This window comes from Pelobates fuscus, chromosome 3, assembly GCF_036172605.1.
Source record: "Pelobates fuscus isolate aPelFus1 chromosome 3, aPelFus1.pri, whole genome shotgun sequence".
Taxonomy (NCBI): Eukaryota; Metazoa; Chordata; class Amphibia; order Anura; family Pelobatidae; genus Pelobates; species Pelobates fuscus.
In genome coordinates, this window is record NC_086319.1 from 299,864,044 (window position 1) to 299,886,400 (window position 22,357).

The 22,357-nt window shown below is 41.6% G+C and overlaps 1 protein-coding gene across 2 annotated transcripts in view; it reads right to left on the reverse strand.

Annotated features, from left to right (window-relative positions):
* Positions 1–17,769, reverse strand: part of LOC134601169 (gonadotropin-releasing hormone II receptor-like) — a 29,966-nt gene extending 12,197 nt beyond the window's left edge. The window contains exons 1-3 of one of the 2 annotated variants that reach the window (XM_063445619.1): positions 17,664–17,769; positions 5,286–5,380; positions 204–719 (exon numbers count right to left, since the gene is read on the reverse strand). In XM_063445619.1, coding sequence (XP_063301689.1) covers positions 204–719; positions 5,286–5,297 — 528 coding nt within the window. In that variant the 5' untranslated portion in view covers positions 5,298–5,380; positions 17,664–17,769. Of the gene's footprint in view, positions 1–203; positions 720–5,285; positions 5,384–17,663 lie in introns of both variants that reach the window. The other variant, XM_063445620.1, reaches the window with a different exon arrangement.
* Between the last annotated feature and the right edge of the window lie 4,588 nt (positions 17,770–22,357).

Here is a 22,357-nt window from a genome sequence, read left to right on the forward strand (position 1 = left end):
ATATAATCCATCACAGATATTGTTATTCACCTTATTAATATTCTAAGCTCTGGCATGGAAACTCTATGTCAGATTGTTACATCAAATTGTGACCTTATCACAATTCTGCCGAGCACAATGTAGAATATTAAATGCGCATTTCATAATACAAACCATCATGAGTGTAAGATATATATATATATACCCACATTGAACTGAAGTACCTGGGGTGATGCCAGTAGAAGGCTGCCTATCCAGGCAAACCACAGCATGATACGATTTCGCTGTCCAGCGCTGGTGAAGCTGAGAGGGTACAGGATGGCCCAGTGTCTGTCCAGGCTGATCACTACCAACACTAGTGCTGCAGAATACATGGCAAACAGCTTTCCGAAGTTGAGGACCTTGCAGGACAGCTCCCCTGCATACCACTGAACCATTACATTCCAGAAAGCGTCCAATGGCATGACCAAAAAGGTAACCAGGAGGTCTGCCACAGAAAGGCTAAGGATGAGAATGCGTAGGTGTGACTTACATCTCTTCCCACTGATACTGCACAAAACCGCCACATTACTGCATGATGAAATCAAAAAGAAGAAACAGGTGACGCCCACGCGGAACTTTGCAGCTACAGTGAATGTAGGCTCTGTCCAAGGTCCAAGAATGTCCAATGCTGTGACATTAGACTCTGGAGTAACTAGAGAGTGAATACTATGGTTTATGGGAGCCTGCACTGCCATGATCTGAAACAAATAATGATATTGTTAATATTGTGTCCATTCTGCCTGTAGAAAAATATATATTATCCAAAAGATTAAATATAGCCTTGTACACATAAGGCAGTGTAGTTCTGTCTAGACAGTCTATTCACTAAACAGGGAAATGTGGTGGAATGAAAACCAGATTTGAAATAGACAAATTGTAACTATATTTTCTTGATGTTAGAGGTGTGCTTTGCCTGTGCCACCAGATAGGGGAACTGCAATGTCAAGATTACATAGTTACATACAGGGCCGCAATCAGGGCATGACAACCAGAACGGTTGTCATGGGCCCGGCGGTCCTTGGGGGCCCCCGAGCCCCACATTCATTTTCACTATATGAATGAATATATATATATATATGTGCACAGAGGGCCCCCTGCTACCTGTACAATGAAGAGGGGGCCCAGCAGCACACTCTGTCCTCCTTTCCAGCTGCTCTCTGTCTATTTTTCCTGCACCCTGCGGCCGCCAGAGCCTTGCCACGGGTTACTATGGCAACGCTCCGCACAGCATGCAGGCCTGTCTCGTGAGAGTTAGTCAGAGAGGAGCTGGAAAGGAAGACAATGTGTGCTGCTGGGCCCCCTCTTCAATGTACCGCGGCTGGCTCCCTCCACCATGCCACTGGATCAACAGGAAATGCGATCTCCCCCCTCCCTGGCACGGTAAGAACCAGGGAGGGGGGAATAAAATTGAAATATACACAAATAAATAAATAAAAAATAATCCCATCCCCCCTATTTTAAAGACACTGAATCCTTACAAGCACACTCTGCACTACACACACACACTACATTCACTAAACACACTCTGCACTACACACACACACTTCATTCACTAAACACACACTCCACTACACACACACTACATTCACTAAACACACTCTGCACTACATTCACTAAACACACTCTGCACTACACATATACTACATTCACTAAACACACTCTGCACTCACTACAAACACTACATTTACTAAACACACTCTGCACTACACACACACACACACACACTACATTCACTAAACACACTTTGCTCTACACATACACACTACATTCACTATACACATTTTGCTCTACACACACACACTACATTCACTATACACATTTTTCACTACACACACACACACACACACACACACACACTACATTCACTAAACACACTCTGCACTACACATACACTACATTCACTAAACACTCTGCACTACACACACACACTTCATTCACTAAACACACTTTGCACCACACACACACACTACATTCACTAAACACACTTTGAACTACACACACACACACACACACACTGCATTGACTATACACACTTTGCACTCACTACAAACACACTACATTCACTACAAACACACTGCATTCACTATATACACTACATCCACTACAAAAACACACACTCTGCGTTCACTATACACACACCTACATTCATTACACACACACACTCTGCATCTAATGCATGCATACAAACATTACATACATTACACAAAATGTACAATCTGCATCCACTATACACACTGCATCCATGACACACATACTGCATCCACTATACACACTGCATCCATGACACACATACCGCATCCACTATACACATTCTACATCCACTATACACACTGCATCCATGACACACATTCTACATCCACTATACACACACACACACTTCATCCTTGTGGGCGGACTCGGGGCTGGCCCCGGGGGCCAGATCTTGAGCTGTGTCAGGGGCCCTAAAATTTCTGATGGCAGCCCTGGTTACATATGCTGAAAAGAGATGTGTGTCCAGCCTTCCTCACATTTGTTTTTTGCTGTTGATCCAATAGAAGGCAAAAACAAAAACAGTTTGAAGCACTTCTGATTATGCAACAAATTAGGAAAAAAATCTCTCTTGACCCCAAAATGGCAGTCAGATTTATACTTGGATCAAGAAGCTATTACCCTACAGTTAAAAGATTATATAATTAAAAATATGTTTTTGCATCTAGTTGCTGTTTAAACATCTGTAAAGACTCTGATAAAACCACTTCTCCAGGTAGAGAATTCCACATCCTGATTGTTATTACTGTAAAATAATCCTTTCCTTTTCCTTAGACTAAATCTTCTTTCTTCCAGTCTAAACGCATGACCTTGTGTCCTATGTACAAGTGATACTCGAAAAATTAAAATACTGTGCAAAAGTTATTTCAGTAATGCAACGTAAAAGAGGAAACTAATATATGAGATAGACGCATTACATGCAAAGCAAGATAGTTCAAGCCGTGATTTGTCATAACTGCGATGATTATGGCTTACAGCTCATGAAAACCCCAAATCCACAATCTCAGTAAATTAGAATATTACATGCAATCAATAAAACAAGGAGTGTACATAGAACAATATCGGACCTCTGAAAAGTATAAGCATGCATATGGACTCAGTACTTGGTTTGGGCCCCTTTTGCAGCAATTACTGCCTCAATGCAGCGTGGCATGGAAGCTATCAGCCTGTGGCATTGCTGAGGTGTTATGGAAGACCAGGATGCTTCAATAGCGGCTTTCAGCTCTTCTGCATTGTTCGGTCTCATGTCTCTCATCTTTCTCTTGACAATGCCCCATAGATTCTCTATGGGGTTCAGGTCAGGCGAGTTTGCTGGCCAATCAAGCATAATAATCCCACGGTCATTGAACCAGGCTTTGGTGCTTTTGGCAGTGTGGGCAGTTGCCAAGTCCTGCTGGAAAATGAAGTCAGCATCCCCATAAAGCTCATCTGCAGAAGGAAGCATGAAGTGCTCCAAAATCTCCTGGTAGACGGCTGTGTTGACCCTGGACTTAATGAAGCACAGTGGACCAATACCAGCAGAGGACATGGCTCCCCAAATCAACACATACTGTGGAAACTTCCCACTGGAGTTCAAGCATCTTGCAGTGTGTGCCTCTCAATTCCTCCTCCAGACTCTGGGCTCTCATCAGAAAAGAGGACTTTGGACCACTGAGCAACAGACCAGGTCTGTTTTTCTTTAGTCCAGGTAAGACGCTTCTGACATTGTTTGTTGTTCAGGAGCAGCTTGACAAGAGGAATACGACATCTGAAGCCCATGTCCAGGATCCGTCTGTGTGTGGTGGCTCTTGATGCACTGACTCCAGCCTCAGTCCACTCCTTGTGAAAGACCCCAACACTTTTGAATGGCCTTTTCCTGACAATCCTCTCCAGGCTGCGGTCATCCCTGCTGCTTGTGCACCTTTTTCTTCCACACTTTTCCCTTCCACATAACTTTCTATTAATGTGCTTTGATACAGCAATTTAAGAACATCCAACTTCCTTCGCAAATTACCTTTTGAGGCTTTCCCTCCTTATGGAGGCTGGTAATGATGGTTTTCTGCACAACTGTCAGGTCAGCAGTCTTCCCCATGATTGTGATTCCTACTGAACCAGACTGAGAGACCACTTAAAGGCTCAGAAACCCTTTGTAGATGTTATGGCTTACTTAGCTGATTAGAGTGGGACATTGTGAGCCTAGAATATTGCACCTTTTTGCAATATTCTACTTTACTGAGATTGTGGATTTGGGGTTTTTATGAGCTGTAAGCCATAATCATCACACTTATAACAAATCACGGCTTGAACTATCTTGCTTTGCATGTAATGCGTCTATCTCATATATTTATGTTGCATTACTGAAATAAATGAACTTTTGCACGATATTCTAATTTTTCGAGTATCACCAGTATTGTCCTGTTTGTGAATAGATTTCCACACAATGGTTTGTATTGGCCCCGGATATATTTGTATGATGTTATCATATCCTCTCTGAGGCAACGTTTTTCTAAACTAAAGATCTTCTAAAGAACTAAAGACTATGATCACAATAATATAACTTTAGATTGTTATAAGCTAAGGGGTGGACTTCTTGTTTCCAGTTTTATTTCTTTTATTTTACGCACATATCCTTTGGCTGCGCTGTGATCATCATTCTATTTGCTGTTCCTATGGATACTTCATAGTTCCACTTGCTAGTGGATATATGCTGACTGACTGCAGTTTGTATGTAAGTGCAATCAGTGTAATAAATTGTTTTTGTTTTAAACAATATTGCCCTATATGTTTTTTTTCCATTCTGAGGATCTAACAGTACCTGTGGCAAGGGAGACAGGCTCTTCAAATAGACACCCCGTGGGATATTCAGGGGAGATAAGCGCAGATCACCAGTGGCTCTTGTAAGTTCTCTACCTCCGGGCTTGAGTCACCTTTTTTCTACATACTTCAATATTGTGTGCTTTTTTATTATTCCCAGATTGTTTCGCCATATTCCCTGTTATACAGGTTGTATTGTTTCTGTATTTATAAGCTACCCCCTCCTTTGATCTATACTCTTCCTTTTTGGTGTTGTATAGATTTGTTTTGTTTAAACTATATTGGTGTAAGTGAGGTACACTTTTGGGGCGTTAGCTTTTTCTTTTGGTCTTTCCTGGGTTTTATACAGTACATTTTTTGATATAAGGGGTGTAGCCTGCTTTCAAACCCTATGCTTTGCAAAAGTTACATACCAATTAGCAGTGCAGTATGTTAATTCTTACCAGTGTCACCATATCACAGATTTCTGCTGCTCATGTCCAGTACATATGCCCCAGGTGTACTCATTTCTGATTACAGGAGGTCACGTGTGCAATCACTGCTGGGAAAAGAAGAAAAACATAAATATCAAGATGTACAAAATCAATTATTTATCAAATGAAAACCAAGCTATCTAAGAACACTTAAAATTACTGGGTTAACAGCACCCCAAATCTTTCATGGAGTGTTGTTTAGGAAGTATGAAAACTCACAACAAAGATATTCTAACCTGGCTCAGACTCATATTCTGGAGTATTGAAACTAGGCACCCTATGGTATTCTACAAGCCGTGGACTATAATTGATGTTCAGACACTCAAAACGGTAACAGGGAATATCTTTCTCTCCAACTTACCATAGCTGTAATGTATACACTCACATGCCACTGGAAAAATGCAAAACTTATTGAAGGAGATTAAAAGATTGAAAAATACACGAACTGATATATTTACACAAGTTATGCTGTAGAGCTCGCTATCCTTTGTCTAATAATGAAATTATTTCCTTTTTTTCTATCCCATTTTTCTCACCCAATATGTTGCATGTAATGTTAAAGCCATTTTTTTTTCTGTAAACTGCAATGTTCTCTTTTCTACTCTTGGTTGAACAGCCTCACACGTGCTAGCATTAGCATAATTAGTGTAATCCACAGGAAAAACTGGTTTATGTGGCAGATGATATTGAGTGTCAGCTGTTACCAGGGTAAAGCACTTGCTTGGGCCTCTGGACCCTGTACACCCTCCTCAGGCATGCAATCACGTTATCACTATTAACGCAGTGGCAACCTAAAGTAGAGAGGTGCAGTAATATTTTTTTGGGCCTCCCTATTGAAGGGATGTTTAAAAGGTAGATCCCCATCTGTCGTGCAACTCCAGCAATGCCTTGACAGCTGGGGCTCTACCATTTACCCATGTTTGCAGGTTTGGATTTAGCACTAAGCAGTTTTTGTGTGTTTCAGTGTAAACAGGTTTTTGTATGGAATATGTTTGTATGTGGTGTTGGCGTTTGAATGTAAGCATGTATTTATGTGTAGTGTTGGTTTTTGAATGCAGGGGTGTGTATACATATAATGTTGGTGTTTAACACAGACGTGTAGTTGTATGTAGTGCTGAAGCTTGAATGCAGGGGTGTATTTGTGTTAGCGTGTGAATGTTGAGATGTATGCACAAATACACACACAAACACACACGTAGATATACACACACTGAAACACATGTAGACACACAGATATACACACACACTGACACACAAATACACAACTTGACACATAGATACACAACCTGACACACATTCAGATACACAGACACACATACTAATAACATACAGATACACATACTGACAACATACAGATACAGATAAACACACAGAGACAACATACAGATACACACTGACACACACACAGACACACCGATACACATCCTGACATACACAAAGATAACACATGCAGTTACACAGACACACGTATACACACCTGACACACTTGCAGATACACAGATACACACACGGACGTCATACAGATATACACACATATATACACACACTGACACACACACAGATACACACAATGACAACATATAGATATACACACAGATATACAGACAAAAAGAGACAGACAAACTGACACACAAACATACACTGATAGACATACTTACACAGACACAAACTGACAGACATACTGACACATAGACAGAGAGATATATACTGAGAGACACACAGACATACTGACACACTGACATACATGCTGACACATTCCCTAACACACACACACACACACCGACATACTGACACAAAGAGCCATACTGATACAGACATGCACACACTGACATACATATGGACACACACAGACACATACACTAACAGACATGCTGACACACAAACACATATACTGACAGACATATTGACACACATTCACATACACACACAGGCATACTGACACGCTGACACATACACTGACAGACAAACTGACATATAGACATTTACAGAGACATTCACAGATACACACACACACATTGACACACACTGGCAGACATACTGACACATACACTGACAGACATAATGACATACAGACATATACTGAGACATTCACAGATACACACACACACACACACACACACACACACTGGCAGACATACTGACACATACACTGACATACACAGGCAGACATACTGACACATGCACTGACAGACATAATGTCATACAGACATATACTGAGATATTCACAGATACACACACACTGGCAGACATACTTACACATACACTGAGAGACAAAGGCAGACATACTGACACATACACTGACAGACATAATGACATACAGACATATACTGAGACATTCACAGATACACACATACACACACACACTGGCAGACATACTGACACACACAAAATTTACACTATTAAACTCACCCTCCAGTTTCCTACCTTGGAGGGTAGCTTTCCCACTGGTGGCTGAAGCTCAGAGGAGGGCTGGCAGCCTTAGGCCTGGGGGGCAAAACCCGTCAAGTGGCCCATTGAACCACCAAATCAGTTCACCATCCATGCCCACCTTTTCCTGGTTTTATAACGGATATCGATGTTATTCTAATCAGTAGCTCTTTGCCATACCCGCTCCTTCATGGCTCTGACTTTCAATGTTGTCAGAGCGCAGGCTGAGAATCTCTGAGCCTGTGCTCTGACTCACTAACTGAGCGCCGGAACCAAGAGGGAGAGGATATGATCTGAATGCACCTACTGCTGGTGCGCACCAGTGGACCACCAGCGAATCGTTTAAATTGAATATGCTGGTGTCCCCAACTTGTGAGCTGTGTTGGCCGCCGGGCACCTGTGGCTGTATGAGGAACAGCTGGTTAATGTAATGCTTGCAGGACAGCCAGCTGCCGCAGAACCTCTTTGTTCCCGTCTCTGCAAAGCGCTCCAGGCACTGCTTGCTGTGAGTGTGAGCCACTGTAAATTAGGGGCAGAGGGCACTTGCACTGTGGTAAAGACGGATCTGGGCAGTAGACTGGTGCACCTGCCCGGGATCAGAGCTGGTGCAAGGATTTTTGCCGCCCTAGACAAAAGAAAAATGTGCCGCCCCCCCTATGTGACATCACAATGCCCCACCCATATGATCTGCCATATGAACTAACGCCAGTGCTGCACACAGTGTGTGTTTACATTAAAAAGCCTGCAGGGACCGGCTATAGACACCAGAACCACTTCATTAAGCTATAGTGTCCCTTTAACCCCTTAAGGACCAAACTTCTGGAATAAAAGGGAATCATGACATGTCACACATGTCATGTGTCTTTAAGGGGTTAAGGCCTGTGAGGTAAATTATAGATTAGTGTCACTAATAATATACTAGATTGCCTACTTACAACCAGATGAGGATGATGATGGGCTGCAGTTTGGCTCCACTGGTCTGGTGTAGAACAGGATATCTGGAGGCTGTTTGCAACTGTGGTCACAAAATTCAATGTTCTGGGAGAATTGGAAGCAGCTCCATTTTTTTGGGGCCTCTTACACAGCTCAAGGTCGGGGCCCCAGGGCCTGACGGTGAGTATGCCCATAAGGCCCACTCATAAGTCCACTTATATGTTCCACCCACCCATGAGTTTGCACACAGAGAGTGGAGTGTGTAGGGGATGTGTTATGTGTTATTGTAGAGGATCTAATATGTGTGCTTATGGTATGTAGTGTATAGGGATACCAGTTTGTGTAGGTGATGCAGTGTGTTTGTGTGTAGTGGAAGCAGTGTGTATTTGTGTATAAGGGATGTATTGTGTGTTTCTGGTTGTGTGTAAGGTAGGCATTGTGTGAATCTGTGTTTGTATGCATAAGGGATGCAAGGTGTGTTTCTGTATGTGTGTGCATTGAGTGTAAGAGATGCATTGTGTTTCTGTGTGTATGTAAGAAAAGCAGTGTGTGTGTTTGCATGTGTGTGGAAGGGTTTGCATTGTGTGTTTCTGTGTATCTGTGCAAAGGATGCATTGTCTTTGTGTGTAAGGGTTGCATTGTGTGTGTGTGTAATGGATGCATTGTGTGTTTCTCTTTGTGTAAGGGAAGCATGTTGTGTTTCTGTGTGTGTAGGGATGCACTGTGTGTTTCTGTGTATGTATAGGGATGCATTGTGTGTGTGCGTAGTGTGAAAGAGCTCCCTGTCTTGCCCCCTGTCCTATAGAGCTGTCCCTTCTGTCCCTTAGAGCTCTCCCCTGCCCCTTAGTGGTCTCTCCTCTCCCCCACCCTCCCCTAGCGGTCTCTTCTCACACTCACCCACCCTCCCTGTGCTCTTCTCATCCCCCCTCCACCCTCCCTGTTTTATTCTCACTCCTCCTCCTCTATGTGTTCTCCTCACCTCCCCTTGTTCTTCTTACTCCCCCACCTTGTTCTTCTTACTCCCCCACTTTCTTCTTATCCCCCTTCTTCTTCTTATGCCCCTTCTTCTCATTGCTCCCCCCTTCTTCTTACTCCCCCTTCTTATTGCTCCCCCCTTCTTCTTACTCCCCCTTCCTAATGCTCCCCCTTCTTCTTACCCCCCTCTTCTTCTTCTTCCCCCTTCTTCTTCTTACCCCCTCCTTCTTCTTACCCCCTCCTACTTCTTCTTACCCCTTCTATCTTCTTACTCCCCTCTCCCCCTCTTCTTACTCCCCCTCCCCCTCTTCTTACTCCCCGTCCCTCTTCTTACTCCCCCCTCCCCCTTACTTCCCCCCTCCCCCTCTTCTTACCCCTCTTGTTCTTCGTACCCCCCACCCCCTCTTCTTACCCCCCTCCTTCTTCTTACCCCCCTCCCCTCCTTCTTCTCACCTCCCTCCCCTCTTCTTACTCCCCCCTCCCCCTCTTCTTACCCCCCTCCTCTCCTTCTTACAACCCCCTCCCCTCCTTCTTCTTACAACCCCCCTCCCCCTTCTTACCCCTCCTCTCACCTCCCCTCCCCTGTAGCGTGGCCGAGCTGCTCTCCGGTACGCGGTGCCTGGCCGGAGTGATAGGAAGGTGCACGCTCAGTGTGCACTTCCTGTCAGTCCGGCCGGTTACAGGAAACAGAAACTCCTGTTCCGCGCGGAGTTTCTGTTTCCTGTAACCGGCCGAACTGACAGGAAGTGCACACTGAGTGTGCACCTTCCTATCACTCCTGCTGGGCACCGCGGACCGAAGAGAAGCTCGGCCACGCTACAAGGGAGGGGAGAAGCAGCCGCCTGAGGCTCTTAACAGAGCGCTCAGGCGGCTGCATCATTTAAAGGGCCGGCCCTGCAGTGGCCGGTTTTTAAAGAATTTAGGGCGGCCTGGGGGGCAATTGCCTCCCTGCCCCCCGGCCCAGCCCGCCCCTGCTAAAGCTGTTGGGAGTTGGGGTCTGTTTAGCTTGGCCCAGACACCCTCTGCTCTGCCTCTTCCGCCTCCCGCGCGGCTCCTCTCTTTATGGGAGGAAGTGACTTGCCGCCGTCACTTCCTCCCAGCCGGTTGCCGAAAAGCAGGGCCCAGTCGTGCTCTTAAAGCTCCAGAGTGCAAGTCCAGGCCCCTGCTGACAGAAGCCCACCGGAGGGATCTTAGTGCATGGTCCACCTGGTCGTCCTCCTAAGTGTGCGGCTGCACCGGCGGGTGGAAGAAATGCTTGAGGCCAGCGTGGCCCACGGTGCAGCTGCTTCGGGCCCCCCCATGAGTAACTGGGGGCTTGGCCCTGCGGTAAAGACAGCCATGGCTGTTACATCACTTACTAAATAATGGACGCAAAGGCACAAGTCAAACCGTTCAAAAATAGTTTGACCACTTAGAATGGAAGGCTACAGGGCACTCCTGAAACTCTAACCACTATAGTGAGCGGTAGTTGTTATGGTGCTTGGAATATTCTTTTCAAATTAACTTTGAAAGCCAGGCAAATGTATATAACTTAGTAGTATTTTTTCAGCTTTTGGTACATTGCCACATCACTGATAATCGGTTATATGTACACTGATCAGCCACAACATTAAAACAACTGACAGGTGAAGTGAAAAACACTGATTATATTGTTACAATGGCACCTGTCAAGGGGTCGGATGTATTAGGAAGCAAGTGAACAGTCAGTTCATGAAATTCTTGTGTTGGAAGCAGGAAAAATTTGGCAAGGGAAAAAAGATCCGAGTGACTTTGACAAGGGTCAATTAGTGATCCCTAGATGACTGGGTCAGAGCATTTCTAAAATGGCAAGTCTTCCCGGGATGCAGTGGTAAGTACCTACCAAAAGTGTTGCAAAGAAGAACAACTGAAGGGTCAAGAAAGGACAACATTAAGGGCCATGGGCGCTTAAAGCTCATTCATTAACATGGGGAGCAAAGACTAGCTCCGGTCAGATCTACTGTAGCTCAAATTGTTGAAAAACATAATGATAACCATGATAGAAAGGTGTCAGAACACATTGTGTATTGTAGTTTGTTGTATATGGGGCTGCATATGTGCAGACTGGTCAGAGTACCCATGACGACCCCTTTCCATCATCAAAAGCTCCTTGGTGAAAGCGTCAGAATTTGGACTATGGAGCAAAGGAAGAAGGTTGCCTGGTCTGATGAACCATGTTTTCTTTTATATCAGATAGATGTCTGCATGCATGTGCGTTGTTTACCTGGGTAAGAGATGGCAGCAGAATGTACTATCGAAAGAAGCCAGGCCTGCAGAAACAATGTTCTGGGCAATGATATCCCAGGACACTCATGCAAATGTTACTTGGACATGTAACATCTACCTACAAATTATTGCAGACCACATACATCCCTTACTGGCAATAGTGGTACCTGATGTCAGTGGCCTCTTTCAGCGGGATAATGCCACACTGCAAACATTGTTCAGGAATGAAACATGACAAAGAATTCAAGGTGTTGCTTTGGACTCCAAATTCCCCAGATCTCAATCCGATTGAGCATCTCTGGGATGTGCTGGAGCAACAAATCTGATCCATGGAGGCCCCTCCTCGCAACTTACAGGATCTGGTGCCAGATACCACGGGACACGTTCAGAGATCTTGCCTTGACATATCAGAGTTGTTTTGGCAGCATAAGTGGGTCCTAAACAATATTAGGCAGGTGGTTTTAATGTTGTGGCTGATCATTGTATACTGCAATCAAATGATGTGGTGCCAAAACAGATTTTTTTTTAACCAATTTAAAATCATTGGTTGTACTTAATACCTATCTTATGTAATCTTAAACTAACTTTCACGTGATGATTAATAAACTGTCTTTTATTGGAAGCAATTCATGTTGCTGTATTGTAATAGAAACGCCAGTATTTGCACATGAGAATCAGCTAATACCAATTTTAGTGTCTTATGGTCACTGCTTTCTGTCAACCCCCCTTTAATAAAAAAATGTATTGAATGTAGCAATCGAAGACTGTTCACTAAGATAATTTGGGGATATGAGACTGCCCTCTGTAAGCTAGATCCATTCACTGACAATCTAAGCATGAAATATATGTAACAATTGCTCATCATGCCTAATTCTACTTGGAAGCCTGTCGTGAAATGCCACAGGGATTCTGTTTCATCGTTCGAGAAACAGTTGAGGGTATAGAGGAGCTGTACACTTGCTTACTACCTTCCTGATGGATGAAGTTGACAAAATTGCTGATAAGTCACTTGGTTGCAAAAAAAAAACAAAGCTTATTATTTAACACGAGAGGTTATTTTAAATGCTAATTGTTTGCAATGAGCTCTGCTTATAGTTTAATCCTTTAATAAAATGTGTATACCGGTATATATATATATATATATATATATATATATATATATATATATATATATATATATATATATGAGAGAGAGAGATCTACTTAGAAATAATGAATAGGGAAGGTTCTTTTTAGCGTGAAATGTTTTGGTATTTTATTATTCTATAGAATACTAGGGGGGGGGGGGTATCCTTTAAAATTAGTGCAGGCTTTGTAGAATACTATAGAGGCCATTCTCATTGGAGTGTAAACAAATCACCCCCTAAGGCAGCTCTTGAAAAATGAATAGAAAGAAAACTCTTCACACAGATCATATTAAAAACCAACATAATGAAAAAAATGACCGTTCTGTACCTAACATCCTATGCATTATATCTGTAGATGTTCGTAATGATTGCACATAGCTACATTGAGACATTTTAAACTTGATTTAAGGAAATAAATTGTCTCATCTCGTCAGACTATTTCCCACAAGAAAATCTCAAACTTTATTTTTGATTCATAGTGAAGAGAGCCATGTATCTTTAATGCTCACTCTTAAACTACACCGTATTTCCAACATTTCTTTTAGAAGGCAATGCCGTGTATTCACAAGCCAGTATTAAAGGGAAACTAAAGGCATCACCTCAATGAAGTAGTCTGGGTACCACAGCCCTGTTATTTTAACCCAACAATGTAAAACATTACTATTTTGTAGAAATTGCCAGATTAAACACATCTATATGGCGCTTCCACTGCAATAACCGAGTCTGACTTGCTTCTTCGATCCTATGCTTCTCTTAGAGGGAATTTGATTGGATGAGCGCTGTGTTTTTATGTACATGCGCATTTTGTTGCCAATGATTGTCTATGAGAAGCATTGGATTAGATGAAAACACCGAATATATCAGCAGGCTTGCTGACAAATAAGAAGGTGAAGTAGAGGCTGCAGCAGAGTCTCCGTTTTGGAAACGAGGTAAGTAAACTTTATTAAACTTAACTCTTTCACCAGCCAAGGGTGTGGACACAGGTCACAGCAATCAAAGGGAATTTATAGTCCCAAAAAATATAAAAAATTTTCTGAACTGTAGTTTTCCTTAAACCCGGTTGTTGCTCACTGTGACTTCCAGGAAAAGCCATCATTTGATGTTTATCCTTTTCCTTACAGCTTTCTTGTGATCGTCTTTCGTTATGTTTTATCTTGCAGACCTAGCACCATTATATTAGGCCCCCCTCTGAAATATTTTGATTTTCAACACAGTAGTATAAAAAATTTTTTTTTGTAAAAGTATATAAAAAAAAAATTGTAAAAACATTCTGTTTAATAATTCCATCCATTCCTTGAGATATAGGCTCTACACATTTTTTGAGAATATTCCACAGGAATGTTGTTGACTAGAATGTTTCCTACAGGTGTGAAAGTTTCGTTTTTTTTGGTAATCTTTATTCCTGGTAGCTAATCCATCTCACGCTATATAGATGCTTTGTTAGATTGAAGCCTGGTGGCTGGACAGGTTATTTTGGTACAAAAAGAGAAGTTCTGCGCTTAAGCAGCAAGGACTACAACACACATCAGCCCCAATATATAGTAAAAACCAAAGAAAAGAAAAGCAACTAAATGACCTCCATTTGTCTAAATATACATAGGGATTAAGGAGAAAGCGCAGGTAACGTTTTTCTTTTCTTAGGTTATTTTGGTAAACTAAATTCATTGACACATTCGTGAAACAATTCTATCTCTATGGTATGACGTATAATCTAGGTAAAAATGTCTATTAAAATGTACCTATACCTATGAACAGTACCAAGGTACCTATGAACAGTAATGACTTTCAAATCTTCCTTGTCCTCCAGGAATAAAACATTGCTACCTTTTTACCAAGACTCTCACCATGTGCCGTGAAAACACATTCATAACATCACAAACCTGCAATGCTGACCCACAGAATGACGGATGGACAAACACTTGTGGTGATCTCCATACATTAGTAATCCCATCAGTATGTAATACAAGGAAATGTTATTCATCAAACAAAAAATGCCTTTTCAAATTTTGTATGTGTCTAATGTGTATGGTGTTCCTTCAGACCATATATGCACAGTTTTATGTAAATTAGCTAAAGAACTGAAACTTTGTTAGATCACTGGCTAATATTCCTGATATGTGCCAAGGTATGTTGTACATTATTTAATGAGTCTTTCAATATAATTGATTTACTACGCAGCTAATTTGCTAACTGTGGTTGTCTGGACTGTCTGTTGCACCTCTTAAATCCTCTTAGTCACCATTGCCTTTTATTAAGGAGGAGGTATTGCGCATTGGCCTGCCGTTGACTGGATGAGCATTCGAAAGCTCATAATTGAACAAACCTTAATAATCATGAAGTTAACAGGCAAGTCAGGCACTTGGATTACTTGGCATACTCCATTCAAAGGAGTTTAAAACGTTAATCATGCCCATTTAGCTTTTTGAATGGTACTTAAAACATTTGATGTCTCTGTTGTGTCATTGTTTGAAACTACTTCTTTAATCCCACTCTACAAAACAGAAGTGGCTTTACCCGGTTGCACACAAAAAAAGTGGTAATATCTGGCAAACTCTAAAAAGCATTTGTCCCATAATTTCTGTTTAATAAGCCGCCTAACACTAATCAGTTAGGAAAAGTATCTATCAGCAACACCCTATGTTTTGTACAGAGTACTATTTGTTCCTTGTTCATTGTTCATGAAGGCTACAAAATACTCAGAATTGACATTATTTCACGAAAAATACATTTCTAAAGTTTTGTAGACTTTTATACATGTAAAGCTTATTCTTGTTAATAGACCACTATGGTAATTATTAGACTAGATTCTTCTGAAATCCCAAAATCCATAATACTATATGGACAAATCATGAAATGGTTTGGAATTACATCTATGGTGCCTAAAAGAAAAAAGAGGAACATAATTGATGGGAAAAAAGAGCATTGGTGGTTTGTGGGACAATCATTAAATGTTGATTTTATTCAAAGATTAAAGGGACACTATAGTCGCCCAGACCACTTCAGCTCAATGAAGTGGTCTAGGTGCTAGGTTCCTCAGGTTTTAACCCTTCAGCGCCAAGGGAGGGAGACCCTGAGGGTGGGGGCACCCTTAGGGCACTATAGTGTCAGGAAAACCTTCTTTTTTCCTGACACTATAGTGATCCTTTAAGTGAGAAGTGACCAAGAGAAGTAAAAAAAAAAAAAATGAGAAGCATTAAAAATATATTTATTTATTATATATTTAATAAATATAGTACATATAAATATGTAATACAGCCATTTTTGGTGCCATTTTGCTTTGCTTGAATAGTTTTTCCAAAAAAACGAAACGTCACATGGACGAAACCTGAATCGCCATAACAATTTTTTTTTCTGATGACTTTATTCGGACGAACCAAATGTTTTCACTGTGCGCAAGTTTAGTAATTATGGTATTGCCATTATTTAAATATGTTCATGTTGATATTCAGTGTTTCCTTGACCTCCGACCACATTATTATAAAACTGAGGTAGAATGCTTAAAAACAGATTCATAGTCACTGGTATTTAATAAAGTAGACTAGGAGCAAGTTCTAGATTTGTAGCAGCCAAGAGAATGGGGTGTTTCAATTATGCCTCCAATTATAACTTGATAAACATGGCCAAATTTCATCCTGAACCCCTATAGTGTCAAAGCGCCTGCAATAAATAAAAATAATAAAATTTCACCGCAATCAAATGGGTTAATGCCACAGGAGAAAATAGAGTTTAAATGGAACCTGAAGCACAGTTAAGTTAGAAGCACTTAATATAGATTTCCTCAAGACGAAGAGCCTCAAGGTGTCAGGTGCCTCATCTTATGTATTTTTAAACAGGACAAGGAATTTGCTTCATGGAAAAAATCATTTCTTTCGCATAATCAATGCTTGATATCAATGACTAGGAAAATGAATATTCATCTAAACAACTGAATAACTGCATCGCATAATTTCACGTCCTTCAGGTCCTTGATAGAATCTAAAATATATATGCATGGAGAACCTTGGGTCAGGGATCACGTGAAAATAACCTGTAAAATCATGGAACACCAGGACACTGAAAGTCAATTATCAGTGCTAAATAATAACATCAATACCTCAAAAGGCATTTGTAACATTTCTAGTTAAAGTATTTAAATTTTTTCATGGTATTAATATTTGGAAAGCTCCAACATATACCATAGAGCAAAACTGTACTTGAAGGGAAAAAAAGTAAGCATTTTTTTGCGAAAAGAAAAATCAAATAAAGACAAATAAATAAGAAGTGCAGGAATAATCACAGCAGAAAAAAAAAACAGTTTAAAGAACCTTATATACCACAGTCATGTAATAATAAGGACTATCTCTTTGGGTGCTAGGGGTTTCATTCAACACCTGGTAGTCAAAATGGACAAACAATTGCAGTATTTATAGCGTTAGCTGCTTAATTATATAATGTTGATGCTATATAATGCAAATAATAAGAATATAGCTTTACAACACAATAATGAATTAAATAATACATGATATTCAGAGTGTTATCATGTATTCCGCAGAGCAGTGTCCCATGCAAATAAAGTAAGAAAATTGTAGAACACAGATACACCTATATAATACGGGACCATGAGTGTAACACATCACAATGGATAATATGAATTATCTCTCACCATATCCTGATGGACTGAGCTCGTACTCTCTCCTGTCTGACCAAAAGAGTCATAAGAACTTGTTTCTGTTCCTGTACCCAGCTCTGCATCTTTGTATCATCCTTGCTCCGACTGCTCTGTCCCTGAAGCTGCTGTGAGGCAGTTCAGAGCTGAGCATTGAGTTTTATGGGAGGAGGGATAACGCGCTGTTTGAGTAACAGCAGATCTATTGAAGAATGAAGTGTATCTCTTAGTACGTTGAGGTACCACAGGATGCTGTTAGATGTTTAGACCAGTGTGACCATGTTTGCACACCATTCCTTACTCTGAACTGAGCACCTGGGAACTTTGTAAATTATCTAACTGGAATATACTTTAGTATAATAACCCTTTAATTGTGTATCATATAAAGAATTTATGAGTGTTTTTTTAATCATTTAAAGGTTTTCACGAAAACCAAAAAAACAGAAGTTGTCAGTACTTGCAAATCCCTACAGAAAATTGACACTTCTCTGGAAGTGACAGTTCCTTATTCTCTCGCTCTACTAAACATGACATAAAGGTAGCCTGCAGGGGTAAGAAATAAAAACTAACACAATATCTCCTTAACACGTGTGTTCAGGGTCACATTGTCACCCATGCTCAGGGCAGACTCATGTGACAGCACAGAAATGCTGCATGAGCTCACACACGTGTGCATTCCTACAAAAGTGCCATATGTACACATTGCGGATCAGTCTAGTGAAAATTTGGCACTATGCTACCAATATAACACGTGATAGAAGCTGCACAATCAATACAATAGAATACAATAAAGGGGAGGGTGTGCTATATAGTATGAAAGCAATATGTATACTTAACAATATTGATATATTAGTAAGTATACATATTGTTTTCATCCTGCTTAGCGCACCCTCCCCTTGTGTCTTGTATTCATATGTACACATTAACTTACACTCATGCCACCGTGAGGGTTCATGTAAAAATAAAACTACTGAGAAGTGTTTTAATGATAACATTGAATGAGCAGGACCAGTATTAATTGCGACAAGTTTATATCTCCTCTCCCCAGAGTCTGCTCATGTTGCCGCTGCACCATGTCTTGCCGCTGCACTCCTGTCTCAGTGTGAGGAGCACACACTATTATGGAGGTTTGCAGGACTATGGCATCATATATTTGTGTTTTTACAAACCTTGAAGAGAAGCTGCCTTCTTAAGCAATCTACGCTGGACTAGCATATTACTTTATTTTTTTAAAAAGTAAAAAAATAAAAAATAAACCATGTGGTTTAGTGCCCTTCATCCTATAATTGACGTATGTATGGAGTATTTGATTCTTACAACTGTTACAACTGTTATTGGACTGGGCAATTATAATCAGCAGGACTCAGAACAAAGTAATTGAATGTCAAGTAAATCCATGATTGGATTGTTCCACTGAGCATTCAGACCTGCCGTAGTGAGGACAATTATAACTTCTTTTATGGGTTTAAGTGTGCATGATGAGTGTTCTCTGTAGTGTGCTCACCCATTGTTCTTGATGGTTCTCTTGTCGTTGATTGGATCCTTCAACAGCTGTATTGTTACCTGTCATGACATTGGCTGTAATATATAACTAAATCATTGAATTACTACATTCTTCTATGAGCACTGAATGTCTAGGCCTGGAGTGAGTAGCCGTATCAGCGGGTAAATTTTCTACCTATTGTAGGTTGTAAGACTTTAAATTAAACCTATCATTGCTATGTGGTATTTTATTTAATGAGATAGATTACACTGAACTGGAGAGTTAGGTTATTAGTCCCGTGGAATAACATTGAATGTGGTGACTAAAACTTATCTGATGAATTTAGTCCTGCAGACATTGACCTTGTTGGAACGAATCTTCACAGTCTGATAGCCTGCATCCCTTAAAACAGAGGGAAAATGTGTGTTAGCATTTCATAGCTTGACAAGCAACTTTGTGTTTACCTGAACGGTTCTGAATATTGCAGCAAAATTATAACCTGTCAAGGTCTTTCTAATGCAACATTTTCATTACATTTTTTTTTCCTTTTGAATATGTACTCGACAATATGCAAAAAACAAAACAAAAAACAAATAGAGGGGAAATTTGCAGGTGCATCAAAAATGGATCAAAATGTACTAACCACTACAAAATCAAGCTAGTTAGTACCGCACACTCACACAGTGCGTCTCTATCACACACACACTATATATATATATATATATATATACATATATATATATATATATATTTGTGCTCGGAATTTATCTAATATGTAATGGGATGTAGAAGGAGAAGCAAAGTTGGTTGAGATGTGCCAAAACCAACATACGAGTAGGCTGTAAAAGAGTGCCAAAAAGGTGCATTGTTAATATAGATGGGTGTAGGTGGGTGGGGACAAACAGCTTGCACGACAAAGGTAAGTAGGGGGGGTAGGGTTTATATAGGCTATAGGATCATAACTCCTCCCACAAATTCAGTCCACATGGCCATCCAACTTGTGCTCGGAATTTATCTAATATGTAGTGGGATGTAGAAGGAGAAGCAAAGTTGGTTGAGGTGTGTCGAAACCAACATACGAGTAGGCCTGTAAAAGAGGGCAAAAGAGGATTCAAAGAAAACACACTTTTGAGAAAGAGGCAAAAAAAAAAACAAAAACATATTTAACTGCAAAAGTCTTGATTCATAAAACTTTAATTGTGACATGTACAATATACAAGTCCCTGGTGTGAATGATAAAGTAGTCGTGAAACTGTGTGAAGCGAGCGCACCTGTACGTGGTGTAATTGTGTGCTTAGTCCAAGATTAGCTCATGGAATGGTGATATCCTGGATGATATGTAGTGGATCATAGGGAGTGCCTGAAAGAAGACCTTAAAATGAGAGCGTACGTGTCAGCGGCTGTGTAGTGGACACCAAGAATGTAAATGTAAACCAGAAAGAACTAAGGGGTTGCTGCCTGCCAAATCAGCCTGCGAATTAGCCACAGTGGTGGTGAGTATGACCGCCCTTGCTAATGAAATCACAGGCTGCGGAGTCGTCAGAGCAGCATTCAACTGCCTTGCCGGTTCAAAGATGACCCAGAGTGAGGGAGGCCACCACGAAAGGGTAGATCTTCAACAAAGTAGAGGTCTCTCCAAAGGCCGGCAAGGCATCCGACTCCGTGGGCCAGGCGTCCCTAACGAGTGGTTGCCGGAAATGGCTGCGAACCCTGTGTGTGCTGCTGCATCTGTGTGAATTGAAAGTGAGTGTTTTAAAAGGGGGGAATGACTGAAGAGATCCCAATCCATGCGGCCGAAAAACTACTCCAATTGTGTAAAATTGCCCTGGCTGGATCGCCCGAATGGTTGGGCAGGGGTTGGTACCTCGTGGAGCAAATTTAAGTAGCCCAGGGACAAGAGACCAACCCTGCGGAATGATACGCACAACAAAGTTGAGGGGCCTAAACTAGGACTGAAGCCCCTCCTATAGTGTGCAACACTCCGCAGGAGCAGGAAAAATCCATTCCTAATGTGGAACAGAACGTCTGGGATGCTGGCTTGGAAAGTAGTGGAGTCCAATACTATGCCTCAGAAAGCAAGCCTGGAAGAGGGGCCGACTGAAAAGGGGGGTGGGGGGCTGTGGTGGTGTGCAGGACCGGTGCTAGGATTTTTAGTTACACAGGCGAAGATGCATTTTGGTGCCCCCCACCCTCGTTTAAAATAAGGTTCATACAAACACAGAAATAATCATACAGAGACATACAGACACAGACAGAGACATACATGCATACAGAGACATGCAGGCATATAAAGACATACATACAGAGGCATACCGTCATACAGATACATACATACATACATAGACATACAGAAACATACATACAGAGACATCCAGGCATACAGACACATACATACAGGCATACAAAGACATACACGCATACAGAGACATACCGTCATACAGACACATACATATATACAGGTATACAGAGACATACAGGCATACAGACACATACGTACAAAGACATACAGGCATACAGACACATACATTTGTACATACAGAGACATACAGGCATACGGACACATACATTTGTACATACAGAGACATACAGGCATACAGAAACATACAGACACATACATTTTGTACAGACATACAGGCATACAGAGACCTACATACATACATACATACAGAGACATACATACATACATAGACATACACAATTACATACTTACATCAGTTCAATCTTATCCCCTGGATGCATGCTGTCTGGCTCCTTGGAGTCCTGTCCTGCAGCCCAGCCCCATCACAGGGCGCCAGCCACGCTGTGTGGTACACAGGGAGCAGGGATATGATGTCATTCATATCCTTGCCCCCTCCACACAGCCTGCGGCAGACACCAGGGTAGGTGCAGTGGCGTACACATGACCCATGGGGCCCCAGTGCGCAAATTGATCCGTGCCCCCCCCCCCTCTCGCTCTTACTCTCCGCGGGCCGGGGCCGCAACACATGGCGGCGGGCACCTGGTTGCAGGGGTTGCAGGGCTGTGACCCCTGCGACCGCGGTATGTACGCCAGTGCATGCAGATGCACACACACTTAAAAGACCACTACAGACACCCAGATCACATCAGCTCAATGAAGTGGTCTGGGTGTCAGGTCCCTCTAGTTTTAACCCTGCAGCTGAAAACATAGCAGTTTCAGAGAAACTGCTATGTTTCACCGAGGGTTAAT